At 45.8% G+C, this 22,020-nt stretch overlaps 1 protein-coding gene across 1 annotated transcript; it reads left to right on the forward strand.

The window, feature by feature from the left end:
- Nucleotides 1-831: 831 nt before the first annotated feature.
- Nucleotides 832-15,401, forward strand: LOC146175828 (alpha-(1,6)-fucosyltransferase-like). Its single transcript, XM_084582183.1, has 8 exons — nucleotides 832-1,088; nucleotides 1,746-1,858; nucleotides 2,160-2,354; nucleotides 7,792-7,841; nucleotides 7,919-8,087; nucleotides 10,060-10,833; nucleotides 13,067-13,217; nucleotides 14,843-15,401. Exons 2-8 carry the CDS (start codon nucleotides 1,839-1,841, stop codon nucleotides 15,143-15,145), a joined length of 1,662 nt encoding a protein of 553 aa, XP_084438309.1. The 5' UTR covers nucleotides 832-1,088; nucleotides 1,746-1,838; the 3' UTR covers nucleotides 15,146-15,401.
- The last annotated feature ends 6,619 nt before the right edge of the window (nucleotides 15,402-22,020 follow it).

A 22,020-nucleotide genomic window follows, 5' to 3' on the forward strand; every position in this document is an offset into this window, starting at 1 on the left:
CTGCCTGATTTATTTATTTCAAACTGATTTATTTATGGCAAAGGAAAGGCGCGGTAACTGTCTCACTTGTTTTCTGTGGACACCGCAACCGCGCCGTAAGGGAAGGGAGGAAGGTGGGAGTGAAAGTGGAAAGAGAGAAAGAGGAGCCGTAGTGGAGGGCTACGGAGTAATTTCGACCACCTGGGGATCTTTAACGTGCGCTGACATCGCACAGGACACGGACGCCTCTTCGTTTCGCCTCCATCGAAACGCAGCCGCCGAGATCGGGTTCGAACCCGGGCACCTCCGCTGCCTCGTGCTGACAGAAGAGAAAATAGAGAAGAAAGAAAAGGAAGAGGGAACGAAAGACGCGCGCCGCAACAACAGCCGTCGTCCACCACCGAAGCGGTGGCGGGTGCAATGACGGCCTAGAACAGATAAAAATTCGGTGGCAGGCTAGCCCCCGCCGCAAGCGGCGGTGACCTACCTGCCCCAGCCCCATCAGGAGAGTCCTTACTTCCCTGATGGGGCTGGGTGCACCGTCCAAACCAAGGAGGTTATCTAGAACTTGGTACAAACTCACACTTGACGGAGAATGTGTGATAGATACAGCACCTTTCATTTCCTGTAAACCAATTATAATTATATGTAGCACTACAAAGAAGGCTTTCGCCATTCTCCAAGGGACATCTAAGAGACCTTCTAATTTTTATTATAGCAGGTGTCTCGACAATGAACCAATAGCACATATGACCATCCATCGTATAATCGTATCCCTTTTTTTATTGTTTACTGTACTTTAAAACCTAAACTGGATTAGAAATGGATTTGCTTGGATTCTTACTCGAGCAATGGGGGGTGATCGGATCACGACGATGAGGTGTTGATCAAGACAGCTGGCCGTTTCAGCCACGGCGGCAGTGAGAAACTTGGCTGGAGATACGCAGGCCGGCCTCGAACCATGCTTCAGCGCGCAGCATGTCTGCTTATTTCACGGTGCCTGCGGAGACCAGCGTGCTAAAATGCATCGAAGACGGCTAGACAGCAGCATACGTACATCGGAGGAAAACGCAAAGGAGGCACTGAAGTCATCGCCCACGGAAAGCCATGTGAGTGGGGGATCAATTTAAGAGCTGCCTGCTTTATCGTGTGGCGTGTTTACGCACGAGAGCTATGGATATGGCCAAAATTTCCACGCAGTATAAAATGGTAGCGTAGTAAACGCAGGCAAAAAATGGGGGTGGCGCGAGCGCTTCTTTCGGCCGACGTTCCTACTTTCGCCTTGAGACGACGCTCAGTCAACAATCTACGTTATGACCGCTTCTGGATCAAATGAAACAACGCTGTTTTGTATTCACGGGAAACTTATTTTACACTGCCGATATCATGGCAGTGATCAATGCTTTGGCCCCGCCGTGGTGGTGCAGTGGTTAGATCTCTCAACTACTGTGCCCAAGAATTCGGAATCGAATTCCGGCCGCGGCGGCCGCTTTTCGATGGAGGCAAAAAGCAAGGCGCCTGTGTGCTGTGCGATTTCAGTGCACGTAAAAGAATACCAGGAGGTCGCTACAGCGTATCTGCATAGCCTGAGTCTAAACTCCATAAACCAAACCTGACCAATGCTTTCAGGTCGCTGAAGCACAGTGGCATTTCGCCGTTCGACTGTATGTATACTCCGTGTACGCACTTTTGTAGGTTCCTGCTCATTTTATCGTTGCCTCGGCGTGCTTTCAAGAACTCTTGTCGGTTGTTCTTGCGCTCTTCAGAGGGATTTCTTACGGTTCGTGGCCTAACCGTGGTTCACAAAACTACAATCTACCGACGGCGGCGAGAGCTCCAGCGCCGGGCTGAGGCTGAGGATGACGGCAAAGGCACTAAGGTGAGGGTTTGAGAGGCGAGTGAGTCATGACGTCTCGTGCAAGGCTTTAATTTCAGCAAGGTGGTAGTTTCAAGACATGTTTTGCATAAAAGCGAACTGGCGTGAAGAAACGAGGGCGAAATACTCAGTTCGCTTTTGTGCAGAACATGACGTCTTTTCGCCTAGCCCAATCGTAGCGGACACCTATCATAAGAAAACAGCAAGCTGGGCCACTAATGTGTGAATGCTGAATACATGCTGCATATCCTTTGCCTGATGTGCACGAAGCTTGGCAAAATTAAATGTTGTGTACTTTGTACAGGGCCATGGGATTGGGCAAGTTGATCGCCTGTGTGCTCGTCATGTGGCTGCTGGTCGTGCTGATGATCAGTGGACCACTGTTCCACAGCAGTGAGCCAGACGAGCAAGTATTGGCACGGCTCACACGGGCTGTAGGTGAGCTCGAGTCACTCAAACAGCAGAATGAAGAACTGCGATCTTTGCTCAATGCCATCAGGTAAGTTGTGTGCCTGTCTACAGGTGCAATGTCATCATTTATATACACGTGTAAGGAGAGGTTGGATAGTGCTGGATAGTGACAGTGGCTACTCGTGTTTTCTTTGCGGAAAAAGATGAAACAAAAAGTGGTGACTATGCACAAGAATATATGGCTTCGACATGCAATAGATGATACTCAGAACACAGAAGACAAACACATGCTGGAACTGTAACAATGCAAATGACCAGTCAATTAAAAGCAAACAAGAAGTGGACCTATCAATTACAAACACATGAACATAATGTGAAAATACAAAGTGTAGTAATTCTGATAAAGTTTTGACTGCAGTGATTTGCTAGCTGGCTATGATGCTCATGACATCACACCACCTACCTACTGATCAACGCTCAGCCAAATCAAGTGAACTTGTGGCCCCATCAACCTCTTGACCCGTTCGAATTTTTGTAACCATGTTTGCAGGTGATATTAGGCAAGCAACATGGCAGAGTTCTGTAGGGTTGTGACGTCATCCGCAGGATCGTAGCCTCAGCCGAACGGCATTGCACAACTGTCTCCAAAAAGTACTCGCACTGAAAACATAATTAGGGGCTCAAGTGGAATCGAAGCATCGTGAGCTGGATGCATTACCTCCACACCGCTGAGCAGTGTTTGTTCAGTGCTATAGTTGACAGGCCTTATGCGACCACCACATACCTTGGAGTAGGCAGCGGTCACACATTACATGACAACAACACCTAGTTTAAAACCTAAGCAAATATCAACTCGTGTCTTTCTCTCATAAGCGCAGCTTTGATAACGACACACACCATATCAGTTCCACTCACATTGCTCGAACGTCATCCTGCATCCAATTGGCATTAACTTTGTCACGGGTTGCTCACATTCAGTCAATATGCTCGCAGGCTTCATATACCCTTGGTTATTTACGAAGGAACCTACAGTCAGCACCACCCCAAATCAAGACAGCTTGCATTCCAGACCTATGTACGCCCAAGACTAGGATACGCTTTATTCATCAGTACCCTTCACAAGAATACCTCACGAATGAACTAGAAGCTGTCCAAAACCATGCTGCACAATTTATCATGTCACAGTACTCATGTGAAACCAGCGTCACAGCACTAAAACATACTCTTTTCCTCCCAAGCCTACAATCATGTCGTATAACATCACGTCTCTGCCTCCACCATTCTTTTTCTACCACCCTTATAACCGGCACCCTCTCCTACAAACTCCTTCAAGAATGTCCTGTCGCCTTTACCGCAGTCACCCGATAACTCTGATTTTTGGCCGCACTTCAGCAATGAACTACTTTTTTTCAAATGTAATAACCCGATGGAATTCTTTATCGGAAAATATTTCTGCCCATAAAGATCGCAAAATTTTCTGACCTAAACTAACGAGTCACCTTCAATGCTCTACCTGACATTGCCCATTAGTCTGCTTTTATATATTTTGTTTCTTGAATTGGTGTTGATATGCTGTTTTAGAAAACTAACGAGTCACCTTCAATGCTCTACCTGACATTGCCCATTAGTCTGCTTTTATATATTTTGTTTCTTGAATTGGTGTTGATATGCTGTTTTAGAATGTTATTGCCAATGCCTTATGTAATGCCTTTGGGTCTTTAAGGCTTCAATAAATGAAATGGAAGGAAGAACACTAATTAGCACAACTAAGCAGCCCTCCTAAGTAGCACTGTGGCTTAGCTACAGTACTTAGCAATTCAGTGTCGGTCTAGTACTTAACCCTACTACTTAGTACTACTCATTTGTGCTACTAATGAGGACTGCTAATTAGCAACAAGAAACAGCCTTGCCATGGTGGTGCAGTGGTTAGGGCGCTTGACTGCTGTGCCCAAGGATGCAGGATCGAATCCCGGCCGCGGTGGCTGCTTTTTGACTCCATCAAAAAGCAAGGTGCCCATGTACTGTGTGATGTCAGTGCACGCTAAAGAACCCCCTGGTGATCGAAATTTCTAGAGCCCTAGGCGTCGCTAATAGCCTGAGTCACTTTGGGACGTTAAACTCCACAAACCAACTAACTAATTAGCAACAATTTCTATTGCTTAGCAGCAGTGCATAGTGCGCATACATAAGTACTGTTGCAGGATGCTTAAGTTTCTGCTGAACAACGACAATATTGAAATAGCTGAAGTTATCAGTAAGATAGATGTTTTCTCCTGCAGGATTGTGTGATGCACAGTGCTCGAGACAGGAGAATGGGATTTTGTGTATTTTTAGTATATAGTGAACAGACAGGTAAATAGGATGTCTGGGTGGGGACAGTGGAATAAGTACCAATCTGTGCATAATAAAGCCCATCCCAGAATAATGCAATCACATAGATGCCAAGACTTCCCCATTGAAGTGATTGTATGCTGTCTTTGCATAGGACATGCACATTGTGTGCACAAGTTTATTATTGTCACAAAACAAGAAGAAACTACACGTGAAGCATATGACAGTGTGGTCACAAGGAAAAATATATTATTGATTTATGCGCAAAACTTGAGAAAATAAAGATTAAGCCATTTCTTTTGATTTTGCTATACATCCGTTTTGACCACAGCTTGCTTCTAGGAGAAAATATATTTGCAGCTGCCTCATATGTCTTGAAGTTAATAAAAAACAAAGGAGATGTTTCAAACAGATTGCCATTTATAGCCGAGAGAAATTTCCAACCAAAGCTTTCATTTTAAATCACGGCACTTCAGAGCTGGCTGTGCTTCTTTAGGTGTGAAAGGGGTTGTTTCGCTTACAACTTTAAGTATGGGTGGGAGGAAAGGCGGAAAAGGACAGGAGAGTCGACTTGAGGGTGGTGGTTTTGAATCACTGTTCCTGAGGTGGCCAGTTCTGTGTAACGCAGACATATTATTCATGTTTTGCTGTTGCTTTTGTGGCCCTTGCTGCATCCCAAATGCCAAATGCTTGCCTGTAGGTGCAGGCATCTAAAAGTAATCTACGTACATGTACAGGGGCTCTACAGTTGTCCGCCTGCACCTGAAGCCCCAGTGCTATCACACTTTAGCTGTGCTCTCTGCTAAACACATTAATGCGCGTCGAAAGTGTTAGCTGGGCAAACTAGGGTCAAACCAATTTTATCGCATAAAAAGCACAGCTTCTCACTCTGCCATCTCAAATGCGAAGCACAAGTTGGCAGCACTTTCCAAATCAGCAGGTGCTTTAAGTTTGAGGAACACACAATTCTGAAGGCTCGGTTAGAACTCGTTAAGTACTGCTTTTGCACTAAAACATAAGCAACAGAAGATGAAAGAATAAAGCCCAGTTCACACTGTGGGAACAGTTGGTCAACTTTGTTCGGTAGCAGTGTGTTCACGTAGTGTTGGCGACCCTATCACACCGCTTCAACATTAACCGTCCAGAAACATGTCTCTGTTGCCCGGCTACACGGAATAGAAACTTCTGCGGGAACACTTGGTGAACTTCTTGTCACACTGAAAAAGCAACTTCGACAACACTCTTTCACTGCCTCTTTAGCATAGCCGCTCGCATGCTCTTCCGTGGGCAACTCCTGCGCAATGAAGAGGAGGGGAACCACAGCGGCCCACCATAGTTGATGTCAATTACCAACACCCTGCCAGACTGCTTGGAAGACGCTGTACTGCGGTATACAACAAAGCGACGAAGGGAAGCTTCTTTTTAAGCACGGAAGCCACTACAGACAATCAGTCGCCATTAAGTGCATGCTGCTGTGTTGGTGTGTTGTCTCCCCAAGTTTCGCTCTGCAGGCGAACAAGCCGAACACTGTTGACAAATATTGTTTTCGTTACCAAAGTCAGTCTACTGAGGCAACATCCCGGCAACCTGCCTTGTTTCTCAGCTGTTTGTGCAGTGTGACAAGCTGTTTGGAAACAAGTTTATTAGGAAATAAGTTTTCGGCTTGTTGGTGAACGCATTTTGTTCATGTTGTGTTCTGTAGTGTGAACCGGGCTTAATAGATACGAACAGCACAAGGGCTTCTGTTACACTTTTTTTTTCTGCAATCTATGTACCTTTAAGCCCCACAAGTCGCTTTGGTTACCAGCTGGAGATACCATTACATACAGGATGTATGTCAATAGGTATGTTCTTGTGGGGGTCACGCTCACCTGCTTCATCGTAGAAAGATTAGCAAGGGCCAGGTTTACTTTTGGTAATGGATAGGAACACAACTTGAAAAAAAAAAAAGAAAGAAAAATGACATATTAGGCTTCTCACTTGCACTTTGGCAATATGTAATTGTTGAATGCATGCTAATAGTGTTTGTATCCACATCGCTTCTACCTGAACCTCTGCATTGAACTAAAGCTCTGCTATCAATTGATGTGGTTAATGTAGTCATTAACTGGCCCACTTTTATCTTGTGCTTAGGTTTACATTTCCAGTAGAGCCACATTTATACCCTGGGTGATTAAAATTGGCATGGGAATCTCCATTACAATGCACCTCATCACCTGTGGTATGGGTTTGGAACATAAGGCCCATTACCACATATTTACACTTAGCCAAGGCCTCCAATGTTCAGCTGGTTCTGCTAAGTCACCTGTATTATATCCCATTCATGCATCTATCCCAGAGTCTCAGAATTTCTCGTTTAGTGTATGATAAATACTAGCATCAGGAAGGTGCCTGTGTACTGTGCGATGTCCGTGCATGTTAAATATCCCTCAAGTGAGTGAAATTTCCAGAGCCCCCCACTAAGGTGTCCCTCATAACCGATGCCACTTTGAGATGCTAAGCCCTGTAAGCCAACCAAGCCAGCTATGTTATTAGCAAAACAGTAATTGAGACCCCCATTTTCCTGAATGCAGCCTTGTGGTAGGAAAAAAAGAAATTGCGCACTACTCTCGAGTGCTGGTGGTTAAAAAAAAAAATTTATTCCAGTCTAGAATCACTAGAGGTACTCACTATGCTACATCAGCTAATTGGGGAACCATGGCAGGGAGAGGCAGAAACTGTCTTTAACTAAATATTTTATCATTGTTATACAAACTGTCTTTACCAGAGGTGTGCCAATATTGAAATTTTTGAAGAATCGAATACGAATGTGGGGAAAAAATTTCTTTGAATATTGAATATTTGATCAGTGAAAAAAATATGGAAAATTTTAAAAAATAGCATACGCAGTTTGCCTTGTTTATTTCAGATTTCACATGGTACTGTCTTCAAAAAAATTTAACTAAAATTGCATTGAATCCAGAAATCAAGTGTAAATTTCATATAGGATTCCTGATAGTATCAGGTTTTTGTACAGAAAAAAACCTGGTAGAGCCGTCATGCTGCTGTTAAATGCTGTAAACTTTTGAGGGTGCTTCAGTGCATGGCTAATGTGGTCAATGTTGCGGTGAAGCAAGCAATGCGAGGAAACTGCGGTGAAGCCTGTAGGATTTTTCACATGCTGGCTCTCACATGTTAGCTTCTCTCACTCACAGGGAGCCCAGTAAAAAGGAGGAACCCACCGTGAGGCAACAGCAGCACACAGGTAGGAGGTGCCGAGCCTAGCAAAGTTGTCTGGAATTGTGTGGACAACTTTCTTTGTCTCTGTCTCCTTCCTACCAGGATGTGAGCCAAGCGAGGAGTACGAGGTTCGCCGCCGCCGTGTGGCGAATGGGGTCCAGGAACTCTGGTTCTACGCTCGGGCACAGCTCAAGAAGCTGCTGCCCAACCTCAAGAAAGAGGACCAGGCAAACTTGCAACGCATTATTGATGACCTGGCTGAGCATCGCCGGTACGTTCCCATCTATTCATGCCGTATGCGTGCCTCGGAGGGTAAATTGTGGAAGGGTAGCTCAAAGGTCTATTAGAGATTTGAGCTGAAGTAAGAAAGGGAGGAGGGGCTAGGCAGCATGAAAGGGGCTGAAATGAAATGTTATGCATTGCTACCTGTTGCATTGTGAATTAATGTGCTTGGCACTTTGTTCTTTGTCATGAGCTTGCATTCATTGAACCTGTACACGAGCCTTAAAGCATATCTCACAATAATTGTTGCCTGGTGGATGTTCAAACACTTGCAGAATTTTCCTGGTAACATAGTTTTTGGTGTTGGTCAGAGTGAGGCGAAAACACAGGAAGGGAACCACGATTCAAGGGGCCAACATCAGCCTGTTGTCTTGCGCTTGTCTTCATGTGTTGTCCTCCTTCTGGTGTCACAGAAACTGTGATTTTTGAACCAGCTAGCTCCGCTGCAGTGCCTAGATGTTCTTAAACCAATAAATATTGCTGGCCATCGTTATCACCATGCCACAATTTTAATCGTTCCCGACCTGTTTGTCATTTTCTCTATTATGTTTTCTTCCTAAAATGCCTGAAAGTGTTTTAATTAGTAATCGAGTCTTAGGAAATCTTTAAATTTGCTGCCATCAGCATCCTTGGCTAGGGTTCCCTGAGGATGTGTCGTAAAATGTGAAACACTTTTGTATGTGTGTGTGTGGAGACTTCTTAGGCACTCTTATTTTTAATTATGACGGCAAAGTAAAGAGGGGCCTTGCTGCAAAATGTAGTACCATAGGTGGGAAACAAAGCGCAATTCACATAGTGCAACACACGACATCAGGTGCATCTTGGAATGCCTGCTGGATCATTTACATTTCATCCACTTGCATATTTTTTCTATGGCCACGTGCTCGTATTATGTATAACATTCTCTGAAAGCTGTGCACGCTGTGTTTCAGAGATACAAGTGGATCCTGGTAGATGCGGAAACAGATCGGGTAATGTTTTAGTAGGAAAGGAAAGATTCTTCTAATGTGATTGGTATCTGGGGGAGTACTAGTGCGTTTGAGGTGTGCTGGGTATTCTATTGAGGTGAGAGCTGATATTGTGTGCTCCTTCGTAGCGTTTGCAAAGCAACTGTAGCATAAGAAGAATGGCAGCAAATTGAATAAACCCATTGGATTGCTGGACTTGATTGGCCTATCAGCATTTGAAATGCCAGCAGCCGCACGCATCCTATTACATGTACTGTTGAACCCCTATGAACCCCCCCCCCCCCCCCCCCTTCCCCCCTTACCCGTGGAAGCATCCTAGGTTTCAGGTTGTATTTTGGGAGCTGCACCAACAATTCAGTGCAATTCAGTGCAGAGGTGCTTACATGGGAGAGGAAAAGGGGCATGACATTTAAAATTTTCTTGAATTCTATGTCACCGCCTTTGTTGCTTACTTTACGGTTTGCTGTATCAATCATAAATGACTGACTTGCCGAATTGTGCAATGGGCTGGGCTCAAAGTGCATGTTTTCTCCTATGTGCGATCACTGGGCATGTTTTCTTTAGTGTGATGCAGCTTAGTCGATAGCTTAGCTAACACGGCTGTTTTTCAAATTGATATGCATTCAGTACATCCACCTTTCCTTGTGATTGCGAGTAACTTGCCACCTAATAGCCCTTGTCAGCAGCAGAGAGTCCTTGGGGTAGGCCTCTAAGCCATGTAATGGAAGGCCCTTGTGTAACCTTTCAAGTCCAAGAATTTGGAGCACCAAGTGCCTATTAGTACCTTCGAGATCTGAAGTGCTGGTAATCCGTAGCAAACTGCTCACTATTGCCAGGGGGCAGATACTTTGGTCTTCATTTCTTTGAGTTTCCTATGAGCTGCGTTTTGACTTAGGGAAAAATGCTAATCTTAGCTCCAATGTGGTGAAAGAGAGGAAGTCTAGTTGTGGCCAGATTTGGTCCTCATACTTATCATCCTAATTCTTCCTTCAGCACAATCCAGCTGGATATGGAAGAGATGCGTCGGGCAGACGGCTACGACTCGTGGCGGCAGACCGAGTCGCGAGCCCTGACAGAGCTGGTGCGGTCACGACTGGCCAAGCTGCAGCACCCCGCAGACTGCAGCAAGGCCCACAAACTTGTGTGCAGCCTCAACAAGGGCTGCGGCTATGGCTGCCAGGTGCACCACGCCACGTACTGCTTCATCGCTGCCTACGCCACCCAGCGCACTCTCGTGCTCCACTCCAAAGGCTGGCGCTATTCTTCCGCTGGCTGGGAGACTGTCTTCCAGCCCGTCAGCAACAGCTGCACGCAGGTTGGCAACCAGCGTGGGGTGCCGTGGTCAGCCAACGCGGCTGATGCTCCCGTCGTTGAGCTGCCCATCATCGATAATGTGCAGCCACGGCCAGCTTTTCTCCCACTGGCCGTGCCTGCTGAACTAGCATCGCGGCTTACGCGACTGCATGGCCAGCCCGCCCTGTGGTGGGTGTCGCAGGTGTTGGGATTCCTGCTGCGACCACAGCCTAGCCTACAGCGGTACCTGGACCAGGCGGCGCTCGACATGGGCTTCCGGGGTCCAGTGGTAGGGGTGCATGTGCGCCGCACTGACAAGGTGGGCACTGAGGCGGACTTCCACAGCCTTGAGGAGTACATGGAGTATGTGCAAGACTTCTTTGAGCGGCTAGCCCTCAAGGGTGGCCCGCCCCTCACGAGACGCGTTTACCTGGCCACCGATGACCCCAAGCTGCTGTCCGAGGCCAAGACCAAGTGAGTGGGCTTGGGAACGTTGGAAAACTTTTTGCAGTAGCGTATAAGCCTCTTTGGAGCAGAAACATGGCATCTTCTGGCGTAGTCATGCTGTGGCGTCATGAGACTGTGGGATGTGACAGTCAACTGGACGTGTTATGGCACGAGACGTGGCATGGCCCAAGACATGGCATGGCCCAGTGCAGTAGTGGGCTTGACGTTAGTTAGCAGCTGTGCTTGGTTGTGTGGATACATTTCTTGATGGCTCCGCAATCTGTTACAATCAAACCAGAATCTACACAGTGTGCATCTGCCGTGGAAAATCCCCACAAGCGGAGAAGGCGACCACAAACTATGCCACTGGAGATGGGGTGTCAGAGGCTACATAAATGCAGTTTATGTGGCGAGCTGAACAGGCCAATCCGAGTTCATGCTTTGAAGCTATTGCATACTCAATGCACTGCGTAGTTAAGCATCTCCTAATTTTATTTAGGGAGGCTTGAGGCTAACAAGCAACGCGGTCCACTTCCAAATCCACACACATTGGCTACTGTTACATATACTGTTATGGCCATCCCATAACTTTTTATTTCTGTGACTGCGCGTATATTCAGCTTCTTCAATTGAATTGTGATTTCTGAAACAATTTGGCTTGCCTGTTCAGTGCCGGACACTTGGCTTAATAAATACAAAATTTACCAGCCTAATCTGCTGCCTTGCATGGTTAGGGCACCCACAATTTATTACACTTTGGTTTATAAGAAAGATTGGCTCATATATTTCTCGCTGCTGCTGCACTGAACCACTTAAGGCTTAGGAAGGCCGGCATGGCCACATCGGTTCGAAGGGTGTGAACTGCAAGCTACGCCGAGCATGCGCTTATGTATTCATTCGTTCGTGAACTTTTTCCAGTGAAGAAAATTCGAATTTCGCACCATTTACCCAGCTCAATCACGCTAGTGGTTGCTTTCCTGGAAAAAAGTATGGTAGAGCAAACTTCTTTCGATGCGCACTGCGGAATCCGGAACTACAGTACCAAGTTTGGTTTGTGGTCGTGCCTGCTAGCAAAGACATTGTTTTTTATGGCCTTTTATCTCCATTTGTCTAAGGCAGTGAATGTTGCAATTGTATCTTTGCGTGTTTATTGCTTTGAGCTGCACACACGGTGCCATGCCATCCTGCAGGGAACTAAATAACTGGGAGGTCGATGTCTACGTGCCCATTCATGATACGATTTGATCGCTATGACCGGGGTTCCATGTTAACAATATATATTCTTCAAATATTGGCATCAGCTAACAAAAATTTATTTTTTCTGTTTAGTTTAGTGCTTTTTAGTGCTGAATTTTAATGCTGAAGAGAAATCGATGTTCATTTGGGCGACTGTTATAAAGTGATCATATAATTAGTGCAAGAAATGCAATGCACCTGACATATAGAAATCTATTGCATGCATGCCAAAATCTCTGCATAGTAAATTAATGCACGGAAATAGAAACTAGTTTTAAAATATTTACGTGCATTTTGGGAGACTTGACAGCCATTAGGAATTTCAGTGTCAAGGCATGCTAGGAACAATGTACAAGTGTTTGTCCCAGTTGTGTAATTATCAGGTACAACTTGAGAATGAAAGATTCCCATAAAAGAGGTCCTCCAGCCAAGTGTCATCAGCTGATTTTGTGACACCACAATTAATGCAGTTAGGCCACCATTAACCTTGCAACTGCCACCCCCTGTCAAGCCAAAGGGGATTAACTATGACAGTATAAGAATCAGTTGACTTCGCTGGACGGAGGGCCTTCTCTGAGAGGCATTTGCAGCTTTGTTCTTGATGTATCTGACTGTAGTGAAATACGTCCCGCATAAAATTGTTAACCAGTGCGATGAGCCACCACTAGATGGCTTGTGTTTTGGCCAGTATGTTGTCTTATAACCAGATGGAGCATGCGAATACTCTAGTTTTTGCTGGATTATTGTTTTTCCCGTTCAAGCGTTAGTCCAAGTAAATGTGTGTTGCCATGCAGGCTGCGTTTCATCTTTCCTCAATGGGCATGTTGCTTTAGCCACATTCTAGGCTGCATCTCTATGTGTATGCAACTTAGTAACAAGGTTTTCAACCTGTGTACATATTAGAGTAATTAATTATAATTAATTATTATAGTGATTAGTGATGATTAGGCAGGGACCTTTTGCAGGTTTTATGGCACAGGTTGAACGAAAGAGTGTTCGCAACCTGTGCTGCCTAATCTTGCAGGTACCCAGATTACCACTTTTTCGGGGACAGCCGCATAGCGAACACGGCTTCTCTCGGGCAGCGCTACAGTTCCGAGTCGCTGCGGGGCGTCCTGCTCGACATACACATGTTATCACGCTGCGACTACCTGGTCTGCACTTTCTCCTCCCAGGTGAGCTCCTTTTCAGACCAGATTGATTGCCATTGCTCTGGTGGGCACTTGGAAACACAGTATGACGGCTCACGTGCAGTGCGGATCTGGGCTCAGCCACCGGTAAACTATGTGCCTGCTTGCACACATGTGCATAATCTTGTACACACTTACATTCGTTCCACTATCCTTTCTTAATATCTCTCCCAAATATGGTTGCCTCCCCATCCTCTCATTTCCCCCTGCTGCAGCTCTGCCACGGCCAACGATCATCTTTTCCTTCCATTTTTGTTTTATTTGCTTATTTTTTTTTTAAAGCAAAGCCATTATCCCCTTTTTTCCTGCTGATCCAGCTGCTCCGTTTTCTGGACTTTCATCCGGCAGTGGAGATGGCTGCAGTGAATGAGAGCAGCATGATACTGCATTCAGAAGTGTTGCGAAGCTATGGTTCAGACATAGCAGTAAATAAATTATTGTAAGTTAAATACCTTTCCTGGTAATTTCTTCACATACATAATTTCTAATGTGAAGAGTTACTCTTTGGACTTAGTGATTTAGCAATGCAATAAATGACTTCAGGGCAGTTTGCAGCAATAATTGAGTGCTTTCGAAAGTACCTGTTTTAAAGAAACACTATAGCTCTTTGTGCAGGCAATGCAAGTTTTTACACCACTTTTAAGCTCAACCATTTGCTCCTGCAGTGCAATAAATTAGGAAGCGTAAAATGCTTGTGGAAGCTGTCGTCAGTATACCCTTTTGTTATGAGCCAGCAATATCTTAACTACTTTTACGAAGAAATAGCAGTGTATTGTGATTACCTTTTGTAGCTAGTAATCGTCAGCGGAATTTAAATTCAATTTGATGAATTCAGGAAAGTAAGATGTCAATTTGAAAAGTAAATTTTCCTTTACTTTTTTCGTGTGAGTGCAGCTGTGGAAGTGGGAGGGTAGTGGAGAGACATGTTGAAAGTGTCAATAATAGAAGGATATAAAAGCAGATCTCGGCAACATCAAAGCTTCATAGTGAGTGACTTTCATACTCAAGCCAACAATAATCTAAGGAAAGTTTTCAAGTAACCATAGGCACCTGATTGTAAATGTGACCAGGTGCACCAAGTTTAGAAAAAGCTTGCTGTCACTTGCTCTTCACTACACTAGGAGAAGGAATACACTAGAAGAAAGAAGTTGCAGCATTTATCTTCCTCTTACTGAACGAACACGAGTTAAATTTTATGTGCTAATATTACATGGCGTGTGTGAGTTTTCTTTCTTCACCTCACACATAGCTGCAGTAATCTGACTGCTCTACCATTTATTTGCTTGTTAATGCACACGGACAGCCGCATCTTGTTTAAAGTTGCAGCACTTTTATCAACATTACTGAGTCTCTTGTCACTGGGAGGTTTTCATTTGAGATACAAGACATTTTCAAATAAAGAAAAATATATCGGCTGCTCTCTTTGTTGCAATATTTTCATAGGAGAAACTTGGAGACTGTTGATTGAAGCACTTGAGTCGTCTTATAAGCTTTCATTTTGGCCCACTTTCGTCACTTCTTTAGCTGCATAGTCTTAGATTGTGAAAAAATACTGATCCCGTCTTAAGTGGACTGCACTTTATCTGGCGCGCCTGTGTGGCCATGTGCAGGTGTGCCGCTTGGCGTACGAGATGATGCAGCTGTCACACGTCGATGCTGCAGACCGCTTCCGTTCACTGGATGACATATACTACTTTGGGGGCCAGAGGCCTCACAACCAAGTGGCCATATACAACCACACAGCTCGGTCAGCCGATGAGATCGACATGCGTGTTGGCGACACGCTTGGCATTGCGGGCAACCACTGGGACGGCTTCAGCAAGGGCGTTAACCGGCGCACAGGCCGTTCGGGCTTATACCCGTCTTTTAAGGCCGTGGAGAAGGTGGACGTTGTGCCCTTTCCCGTGCAATGACACTGTCCTTTTTACCTGTTTTTACTCATAGTTTTTTTTTTTTTTTTTTTGTGTATGTATATGTGCGAACGTGTTGGAGGTGGTTTTTAGCCCTTGCTGTGGTGTGGCCCCCCAAGGCACCACTGGCAAACCAAAGGCATAAAGAGGACTGCTGTGGGAAAGTGGGCGGCCCTTCCTACTTCGGGATGTGTTTAGGTTTTTTGCAAATATTTTGTGCTTGGGAAGTAATAAAGTTTATGAATATTTGCTTACTGCACCTGTGTGCTGAGTGACATTGTGAATGGGAAACCAGGAACTTCAATTTAGAGCTTTGAATGTTTTTTATGTTACATATTTGCTGTAAAATCAAACTTAATTGGCAGGTGATATGTACACACTGACGTTGCTCCTGTGACTAACTGTTGCAAGCAATAGGTATCCTTTTAGTACATTTGCACTAGTGCCCCCATTGACCGATCTTGCTGGTGCCAATCTATCTGAAGTCACTGCCAACTTGGGCAGTGCTTTTAAGGTGGGAATCAAACCCGCTGGAACAGTCCCCATTCACTGATTTCACCAATATCTGTCTCCCTGCCTGTCTCGCTGAAGGTATTGCCTGCAGCTGATAAATGGGGTAGCATTGGGTTATATGAAAAGCTTTGCCAGGTGGCTTTAAGAGCTGGCCACAAATGCCACTTATGAAAATTATAATGTCACATTGGGAGACAGATAACTCGCAGGTCGAAGATATATGGTGGTCTGTCTAAAGTACAAAAACTGTCAATGTCCGAATGATAATCAAAAGCAGGTCTGGTAAATTCTGTGCCCAAATGGCTGCACGAGGTACTCTCGGACGAAAAATTTGTGTTGTTAATAAAGATGACCACAAGAGGGCGGATGCGTTATTGCCAGGTCGTTGATGCGACCTGGGAATTTGTCGTGGCAAATGTGATTGCGGTGCTTGAAGCAGGTGTTTATCGTGGTTATAAAATTCAGTACGGTGCAAATTACACTCACCCGCTGTGGTGGCTCAGTGGTTAAATCTCGGTTGCTGAACCCGAGTACCTAGGTTCGAACCCGACCGAAGCGGCTGTGTTTTGATGGCGGCAAAATGCAAAGGCATCCGTGTGCTGTGCAATGTCGGTGCACGTTTACAATCCGGGTGATCGAAATTACAGTATTGCAGCCTCCTCCACCCCTCTAATTTTGGCAAAAAGATTTGGAAAAATTGGCAGTGGCTAGCTCAGCTATGCCAGAATATATGTAGCGAGAGGTACATTTCTCTGGCTGAGCTTGTGGTCACTATGTTTAGCCAGTGTCTCGCACACACTACACATGTGTCCAAATGAATTATTCACAAAGTCTGCTACAAATGTTCGGGTCGCAGATACACTTTCGGAGACTCTAATAGTGTGATCAGTCACATGACGGGCCTTCACATCCTCTTCTGTTGGTTCCCGTTGACTGACGTCTTCCATAAGATCCATCTTGGCGATTATGCGCCATCCATTACGCTCGGAAGTCTGGCATCTCCGTTTGGCAAGCGGTACATCTCTCTGTTTGGGTGGCTCCGCTGCTCTCTTTCCTTTCATATGCTCATTCTTGAGCAGCCAAGTGCCAGGCGACAATCTCAGGATCAGAAGAGTTAATCTTTTCTTGTCTATACCACCGCTTAGCAGCGGCTGGACTCTTTGCATCGATGTCAAACGTGATACAGCCGCCCATTTCATCTCCACCATTTATATGTAATGCTGCGCATGCGAAGCGCGGCGGCCAAGCCCTGCGCTCAAGGAAGAGAGCGTCGCCCTCGCCCGTCTGCAGGAGGTGGAGGAGATTTCTGTCACGACACCGAGACTGAGTCATCACAGCATGCTCGGATATGAATTTCTCCCTTTCCCTCTGAACTGACGAGCGCATAAAAAGCAGCGGCTGATTCCGCTGCAAAAAAGACTTGTGGGAGACTACAGAGAGATCATCGCAGAGACGAAGCCAGACACCAGTTTTGTGAGCGTGTCGGTTTTCTTTCCGGGCCAGTTCCTACGTGATGTTGTATTAAACGTTGTTTTGTTAGTTGACGCCTCGTCTTTGCTGGGACTGTTGATGCCGTCCGCCGAGCCACGGAGCCGCCAGGCCAACGCTACCGACGAGGCCGCAAGCCACATGTAACAGGGCGGTCTGCGACGACCGTCAAACTGGGCATCGGTCCATTAAACCTGGATATCTATTTTTGTTCAGTTTGGCCGAGGTGAATTTTCGGATGACCGAAGACAATTTGAAGAGTGTTTTGGGAACCAGAACGTGCCACGGAAGTCTTCTGGCTGACTGAGCTCAAGAGAAGCAGAGTCGGACGACCCCGGCTAGCAGCATCATCACAATCCCTCCTGACAGCGGATGCAGTCCGGAGTAAATGTATGGTGTGGCCGAACCAACGATCAAGAGTCAAAGGCATGGTGGAAGGTCCGTTGTCAAAGATCATGTCCTCCATGATGGTATTGTTCACTGTAATGACTCGGATAGACATGACACTACACACTACACTTTGCAATGGTTCTCTAAGACGTGCATTGCTATGCTCGGCTCGCGTTGTGAAATCAAGGTCAGGCTTCAGAAATCCCCAGCTTTTGCAGCTTTGTCGTGATGTATAGCTTTCGATTTACTTCATGACCTCCACGGTCATATGACGCTACAATGTTAATGGCTACCGTTTACCAGCTCACGATGCGGATCCTCGTTCGCGCATATGGACTGCGTTACTCGATTAATTATATTTCAAGTTGTGGCTGCGCTCACAACGCACATTAGCACACAGTTGTAAGCTAGCACATATGAAAGACCGCCCAGCATATATGATATAAAGCGCCGCTTTAACCAAGCCTTACGAACGTGCCTGCGAAGCCTAGGGGAGCAATCTTGCAGGGCTGCATTCAGATCTCACCGTCTCATCTCAAAGGCGAAGTTTATGTTGGCAGCCCCTGCCAGCTCGGCCATATCACGTGGTCTCGTGACGTCACGCAAGCCGACGGCCAGTCAGTGCACGGCCATGCCACCTGACAACTCCTACCACCTACCAGAGGCTTGCCCACGATTTTTCGCTCACAGCGCCGGCAACGCCGATGACTGATCTACAGGACAAGGAATTTAACGTTGTCGCGTTAATAGTTCTTATTTTCACTAACAATTCAACTGGGAGTTCAGCGGATGTTCCACACTTCTTTATAGATGTCTAACCTGTCTTTATAGATGTCTAACGATGTAACTTACGAAACGATACAACACATTTGGATTAGATGTGTTGTTTCTACATTTTGCGTTTTACACTGACCGTTTCCCCTATTGCGCATTTAAACTGGTTTCTTTGTTGCGGAATTTTGGACTGTGGTGGTGGGGATAAGGCTCGCAGGTGTGAGATGATGTTTCACCTGTGTGCATGCATTACTGCGCCAGGGTAGTACGTTCTATTCTTTATTACCTATAGCGTCAAAATTCAAATTTTAATTGCATAGTGAATAAAAATTTATTCACCTAAATCAATGCGCTGATTTTGCAGCAGAATTATACATAAACCAACCACCACTTTACCACCTACCACTATTGGCAGGTGGTAAAGTGGAGAGATAAAAAATACCCTCCACTTCAGTGTGGAAAGAGCCTTGAAGCCGGCTGTTACGGGAAAAGACCAGGCGATGCCTACTGTGGACGTAAGTAGTTCTGACGTGGTCGGAAGAATACGCAACCTGATGGTCTCTACCGTGGAAGGTTGACGTACCTCACAATGACGAAGCGCAAGGAAGGGAAGACAGCAGGGTGCAAAGATGCGCGGGATGCAATTTAGACATGGTATAGCGATCACGAAGCCCTCATATTGCGTTGCGCGAAAAAGGTAATGTTTGCGAAGAACGTATGCTGCTATATATGTCTAAAGCAAAGGTAAAACAGGTCTCAATAATTAGTGCTCTAAGCCGACCAAATCAGATCTGATTTTTTTCTCCTCAGAACCGTGAAGGTGCGGCTCGCTTTCTATTCGGGGTCGAGTGAAAAGAAGGTTCTGACGTGGTCGGAAGAATACGCAACCTGTTGGTCTCTATCGTGGAAGGTTGACGTACCTCACAATGACAAAGCGCAAGGAAGGGAAGACAGCAGGGTGCAAAGATGCGCGGGATGCAATTTAGACATGGTATAGCGATCACGAAGCTCTCATATTGCGTTGCGCGAAAAAGGTAATGTTTGCGAAGAACGTATGCTGCTATATATGTCTAAAGCAAAGGTAAAACAGGTCTCAATAATTAGTGCTCTAAGCCGACCAAATCAGATCTGATTTTTTTCTCCTCAGAACCGTGAAGGTGCGGCTCGCTTTCTATTCGGGGTCGAATGAAAAGAAGGTTCTGACGTGGTCGGAAGAATACGCAACCTGTTGGTCTCTATCGTGGAAGGTTGACGTACCTCACAATGACGAAGCGCAAGGAAGGGAAGACAGCAGGGTGCAAAGATGCGCGGGATGCAATTTAGACATGGTATAGCGATCACGAAGCTCTCATATTGCGTTGCGCGAAAAAGGTAATGTTTGCGAAGAACGTATGCTACTATATATGTCTAAAGCAAAGGTAAAACAGGTCTCAATAATTAGTGCTCTAAGCCGACCAAATCAGATCTGATTTTTTTCTCCTCAGAACCGTGAAGGTGCGGCTCGCTTTCTATTCGGGGTCGAGTGAAAAGAAGGTTCTGACGTGGTCGGAAGAATACGCAACCTGTTGGTCTCTATCGTGGAAGGTTGACGTACCTCACAATGACGAAGCGCAAGGAAGGGAAGACAGCAGGGTGCAAAGATGCGCGGGATGCAATTTAGACATGGTATAGCGATCACGAAGCTCTCGTATTGCGTTGCGCGAAAAAGGTAATGTTTGCGAAGAACGTATGCTGCTATATATGTCTAAAGCAAAGGTAAAACAGGTCTCAATAATTAGTGCTCTAAGCCGACCAAATCAGATCTGATTTTTTTCTCCTCAGAACCGTGAAGGTGCGGCTCGCTTTCTATGCGGGAGACTCGCGTGAAAAGAAATTCACGTTACCTTTCGCCGATTAGTGTGTCGTGTGGCGGGCACAACTGCATGCACTGCGCGCGTTTTAGTTAGGTTTGCGCGCCGACGAGGCCGTCGTGTTTCCACTTCTGGCACATGTTTGCATTTGCAAGCGAAGCGCAGGTGGCCGCCCAGTGTGGCAGTTTTGGAACAGCTTCTGCGGAAAGCATCAGCCGGATGTTTCCCGTCGGTATACACTGCCTGTTTGTCTCTTGCTGTTACATTTTAACCAAGCAGTACTTACGCACTCGTTCATTTTTGTTTCGGATCTTTTCAACCACTGTCATCTTTCGAATGTTAGCAAGCAACAGACTGTCGATTTGCGGTCAGAAGCCGACTGAAATTGACCGGATAAATCGACTGGGCAGAGCTCGGTAGTCCGTATCCTCAGCTAGCCAATGCAGGCCCAAAGGTGGACTCTGGTAGGCTGCCAATTAGTCTAGCTAATAGTTGGTCGAAGGTTTCAGCCAACTATCGGCAAACGATATAGGAAATTATAGTCGGCGCCCAATACTCGGCAGTCAAACATGGCCCAAAATAGGGCCGTGGTTGGCTGCCCACGAAGTTGGCCAAATAGCATGTGTATTTTAGCGAATAGATTTGCATATATTATGTTCGTGGAAAGGCGTTTATGGCAACTTTAATTGAAATTATCAGCAAGATGACAATTAATGCCCTGTGGATTTTTCCATTTTCGCTGTCGCAAGCAAATGATTGAAATAGCTTCTCTCGACTTGCGAGGGTCACTATAGGTCAGAAATGAGCCCCTCATGTGTATAAGCTTAATGAAAGCTGCTGTTAGGTGCATGTGCGTGTGTGTGTGTGTACGCACGCACGCAGTGCGGTGGTGTCGTGTTTCGTGGTGTTTCTTTTTTAGTGCAATGTTTCTTGTAGATTGACATGATGGACCTGGTTCGCTACCAGACGCCTGCTCATTGCAATATGTTGTCTTAAAGAGTTATTGTATTTGTTTCACTTTTGCAGAATATTCTGAGTCACCTTTTTTTTTATGGAGGATGTGCGTGTGTTGGAAACGTTGTGGACTGACGTTTGAAGCAATTCTGGACACGTTTTGCGGTGTAAGATAGACAGTGTGCGCAACGCTGGCCCCCAACCTTGGTCAACCCTTGATAAATATACGGGGCCTAGGTCGGCCCTCTAAGGCCAATAATCAAAAACCTCGGCCCAATCTTGTTGACCGAGCCCGGGCCAAGGTATGCCAGGTCGAGCCGACGTTGTGCCAACATAGGGCCACGATCGATTTTTCAGTTAAGTTACTCCCCTTCTGCCCCTTTCCCTGCAACGCCGGCAGCACTGTCGTCATTTTCTTTCCGGACCTCCTCGCTTACGTGGGCTCGAAGGCCGGTGACAATAAAAGTGAATTGAGAAATGACATTGACATTTTTGAAAAGGAATTTTCAGGAACAGTTTTCGAAGGGAGGCAAATGGGTAAAGGGACAGCAACAATTCATCCAAAGTTTCGGGTTCATTGCAGAATGAAAACATGGCTGCGGTAGACATCGAAAGATACATTGCACGGTTGGGGTATGTGCCATCAAAAAAACATTAAACTTATACAAATGGGCATTAGAAGGTGTCCGACAATTAAGTTAACAAATGTCAACCAGCAACCGAAAGAAAAGCGACTGAACGAAGACGGCCGCCGGCCTTCCGATACGAAGCCATGCAGTATACATGCTAAAAAAACACACAAAAAAGAAGCTCGAGGGAACAGCTAAAATAGTTTGCGAGCACGACAGAAATGAACCACATATGGCTTTAAAGCCCAAATCGTAAGCCGCTGAAATCGCAAGTCGAAAA

Source organism: Amblyomma maculatum, chromosome 10, assembly GCF_055883805.1.
Source record: "Amblyomma maculatum isolate TAMU_Amacu chromosome 10, ASM5588380v1, whole genome shotgun sequence".
NCBI classification, from domain to species: Eukaryota; Metazoa; Arthropoda; class Arachnida; order Ixodida; family Ixodidae; genus Amblyomma; species Amblyomma maculatum.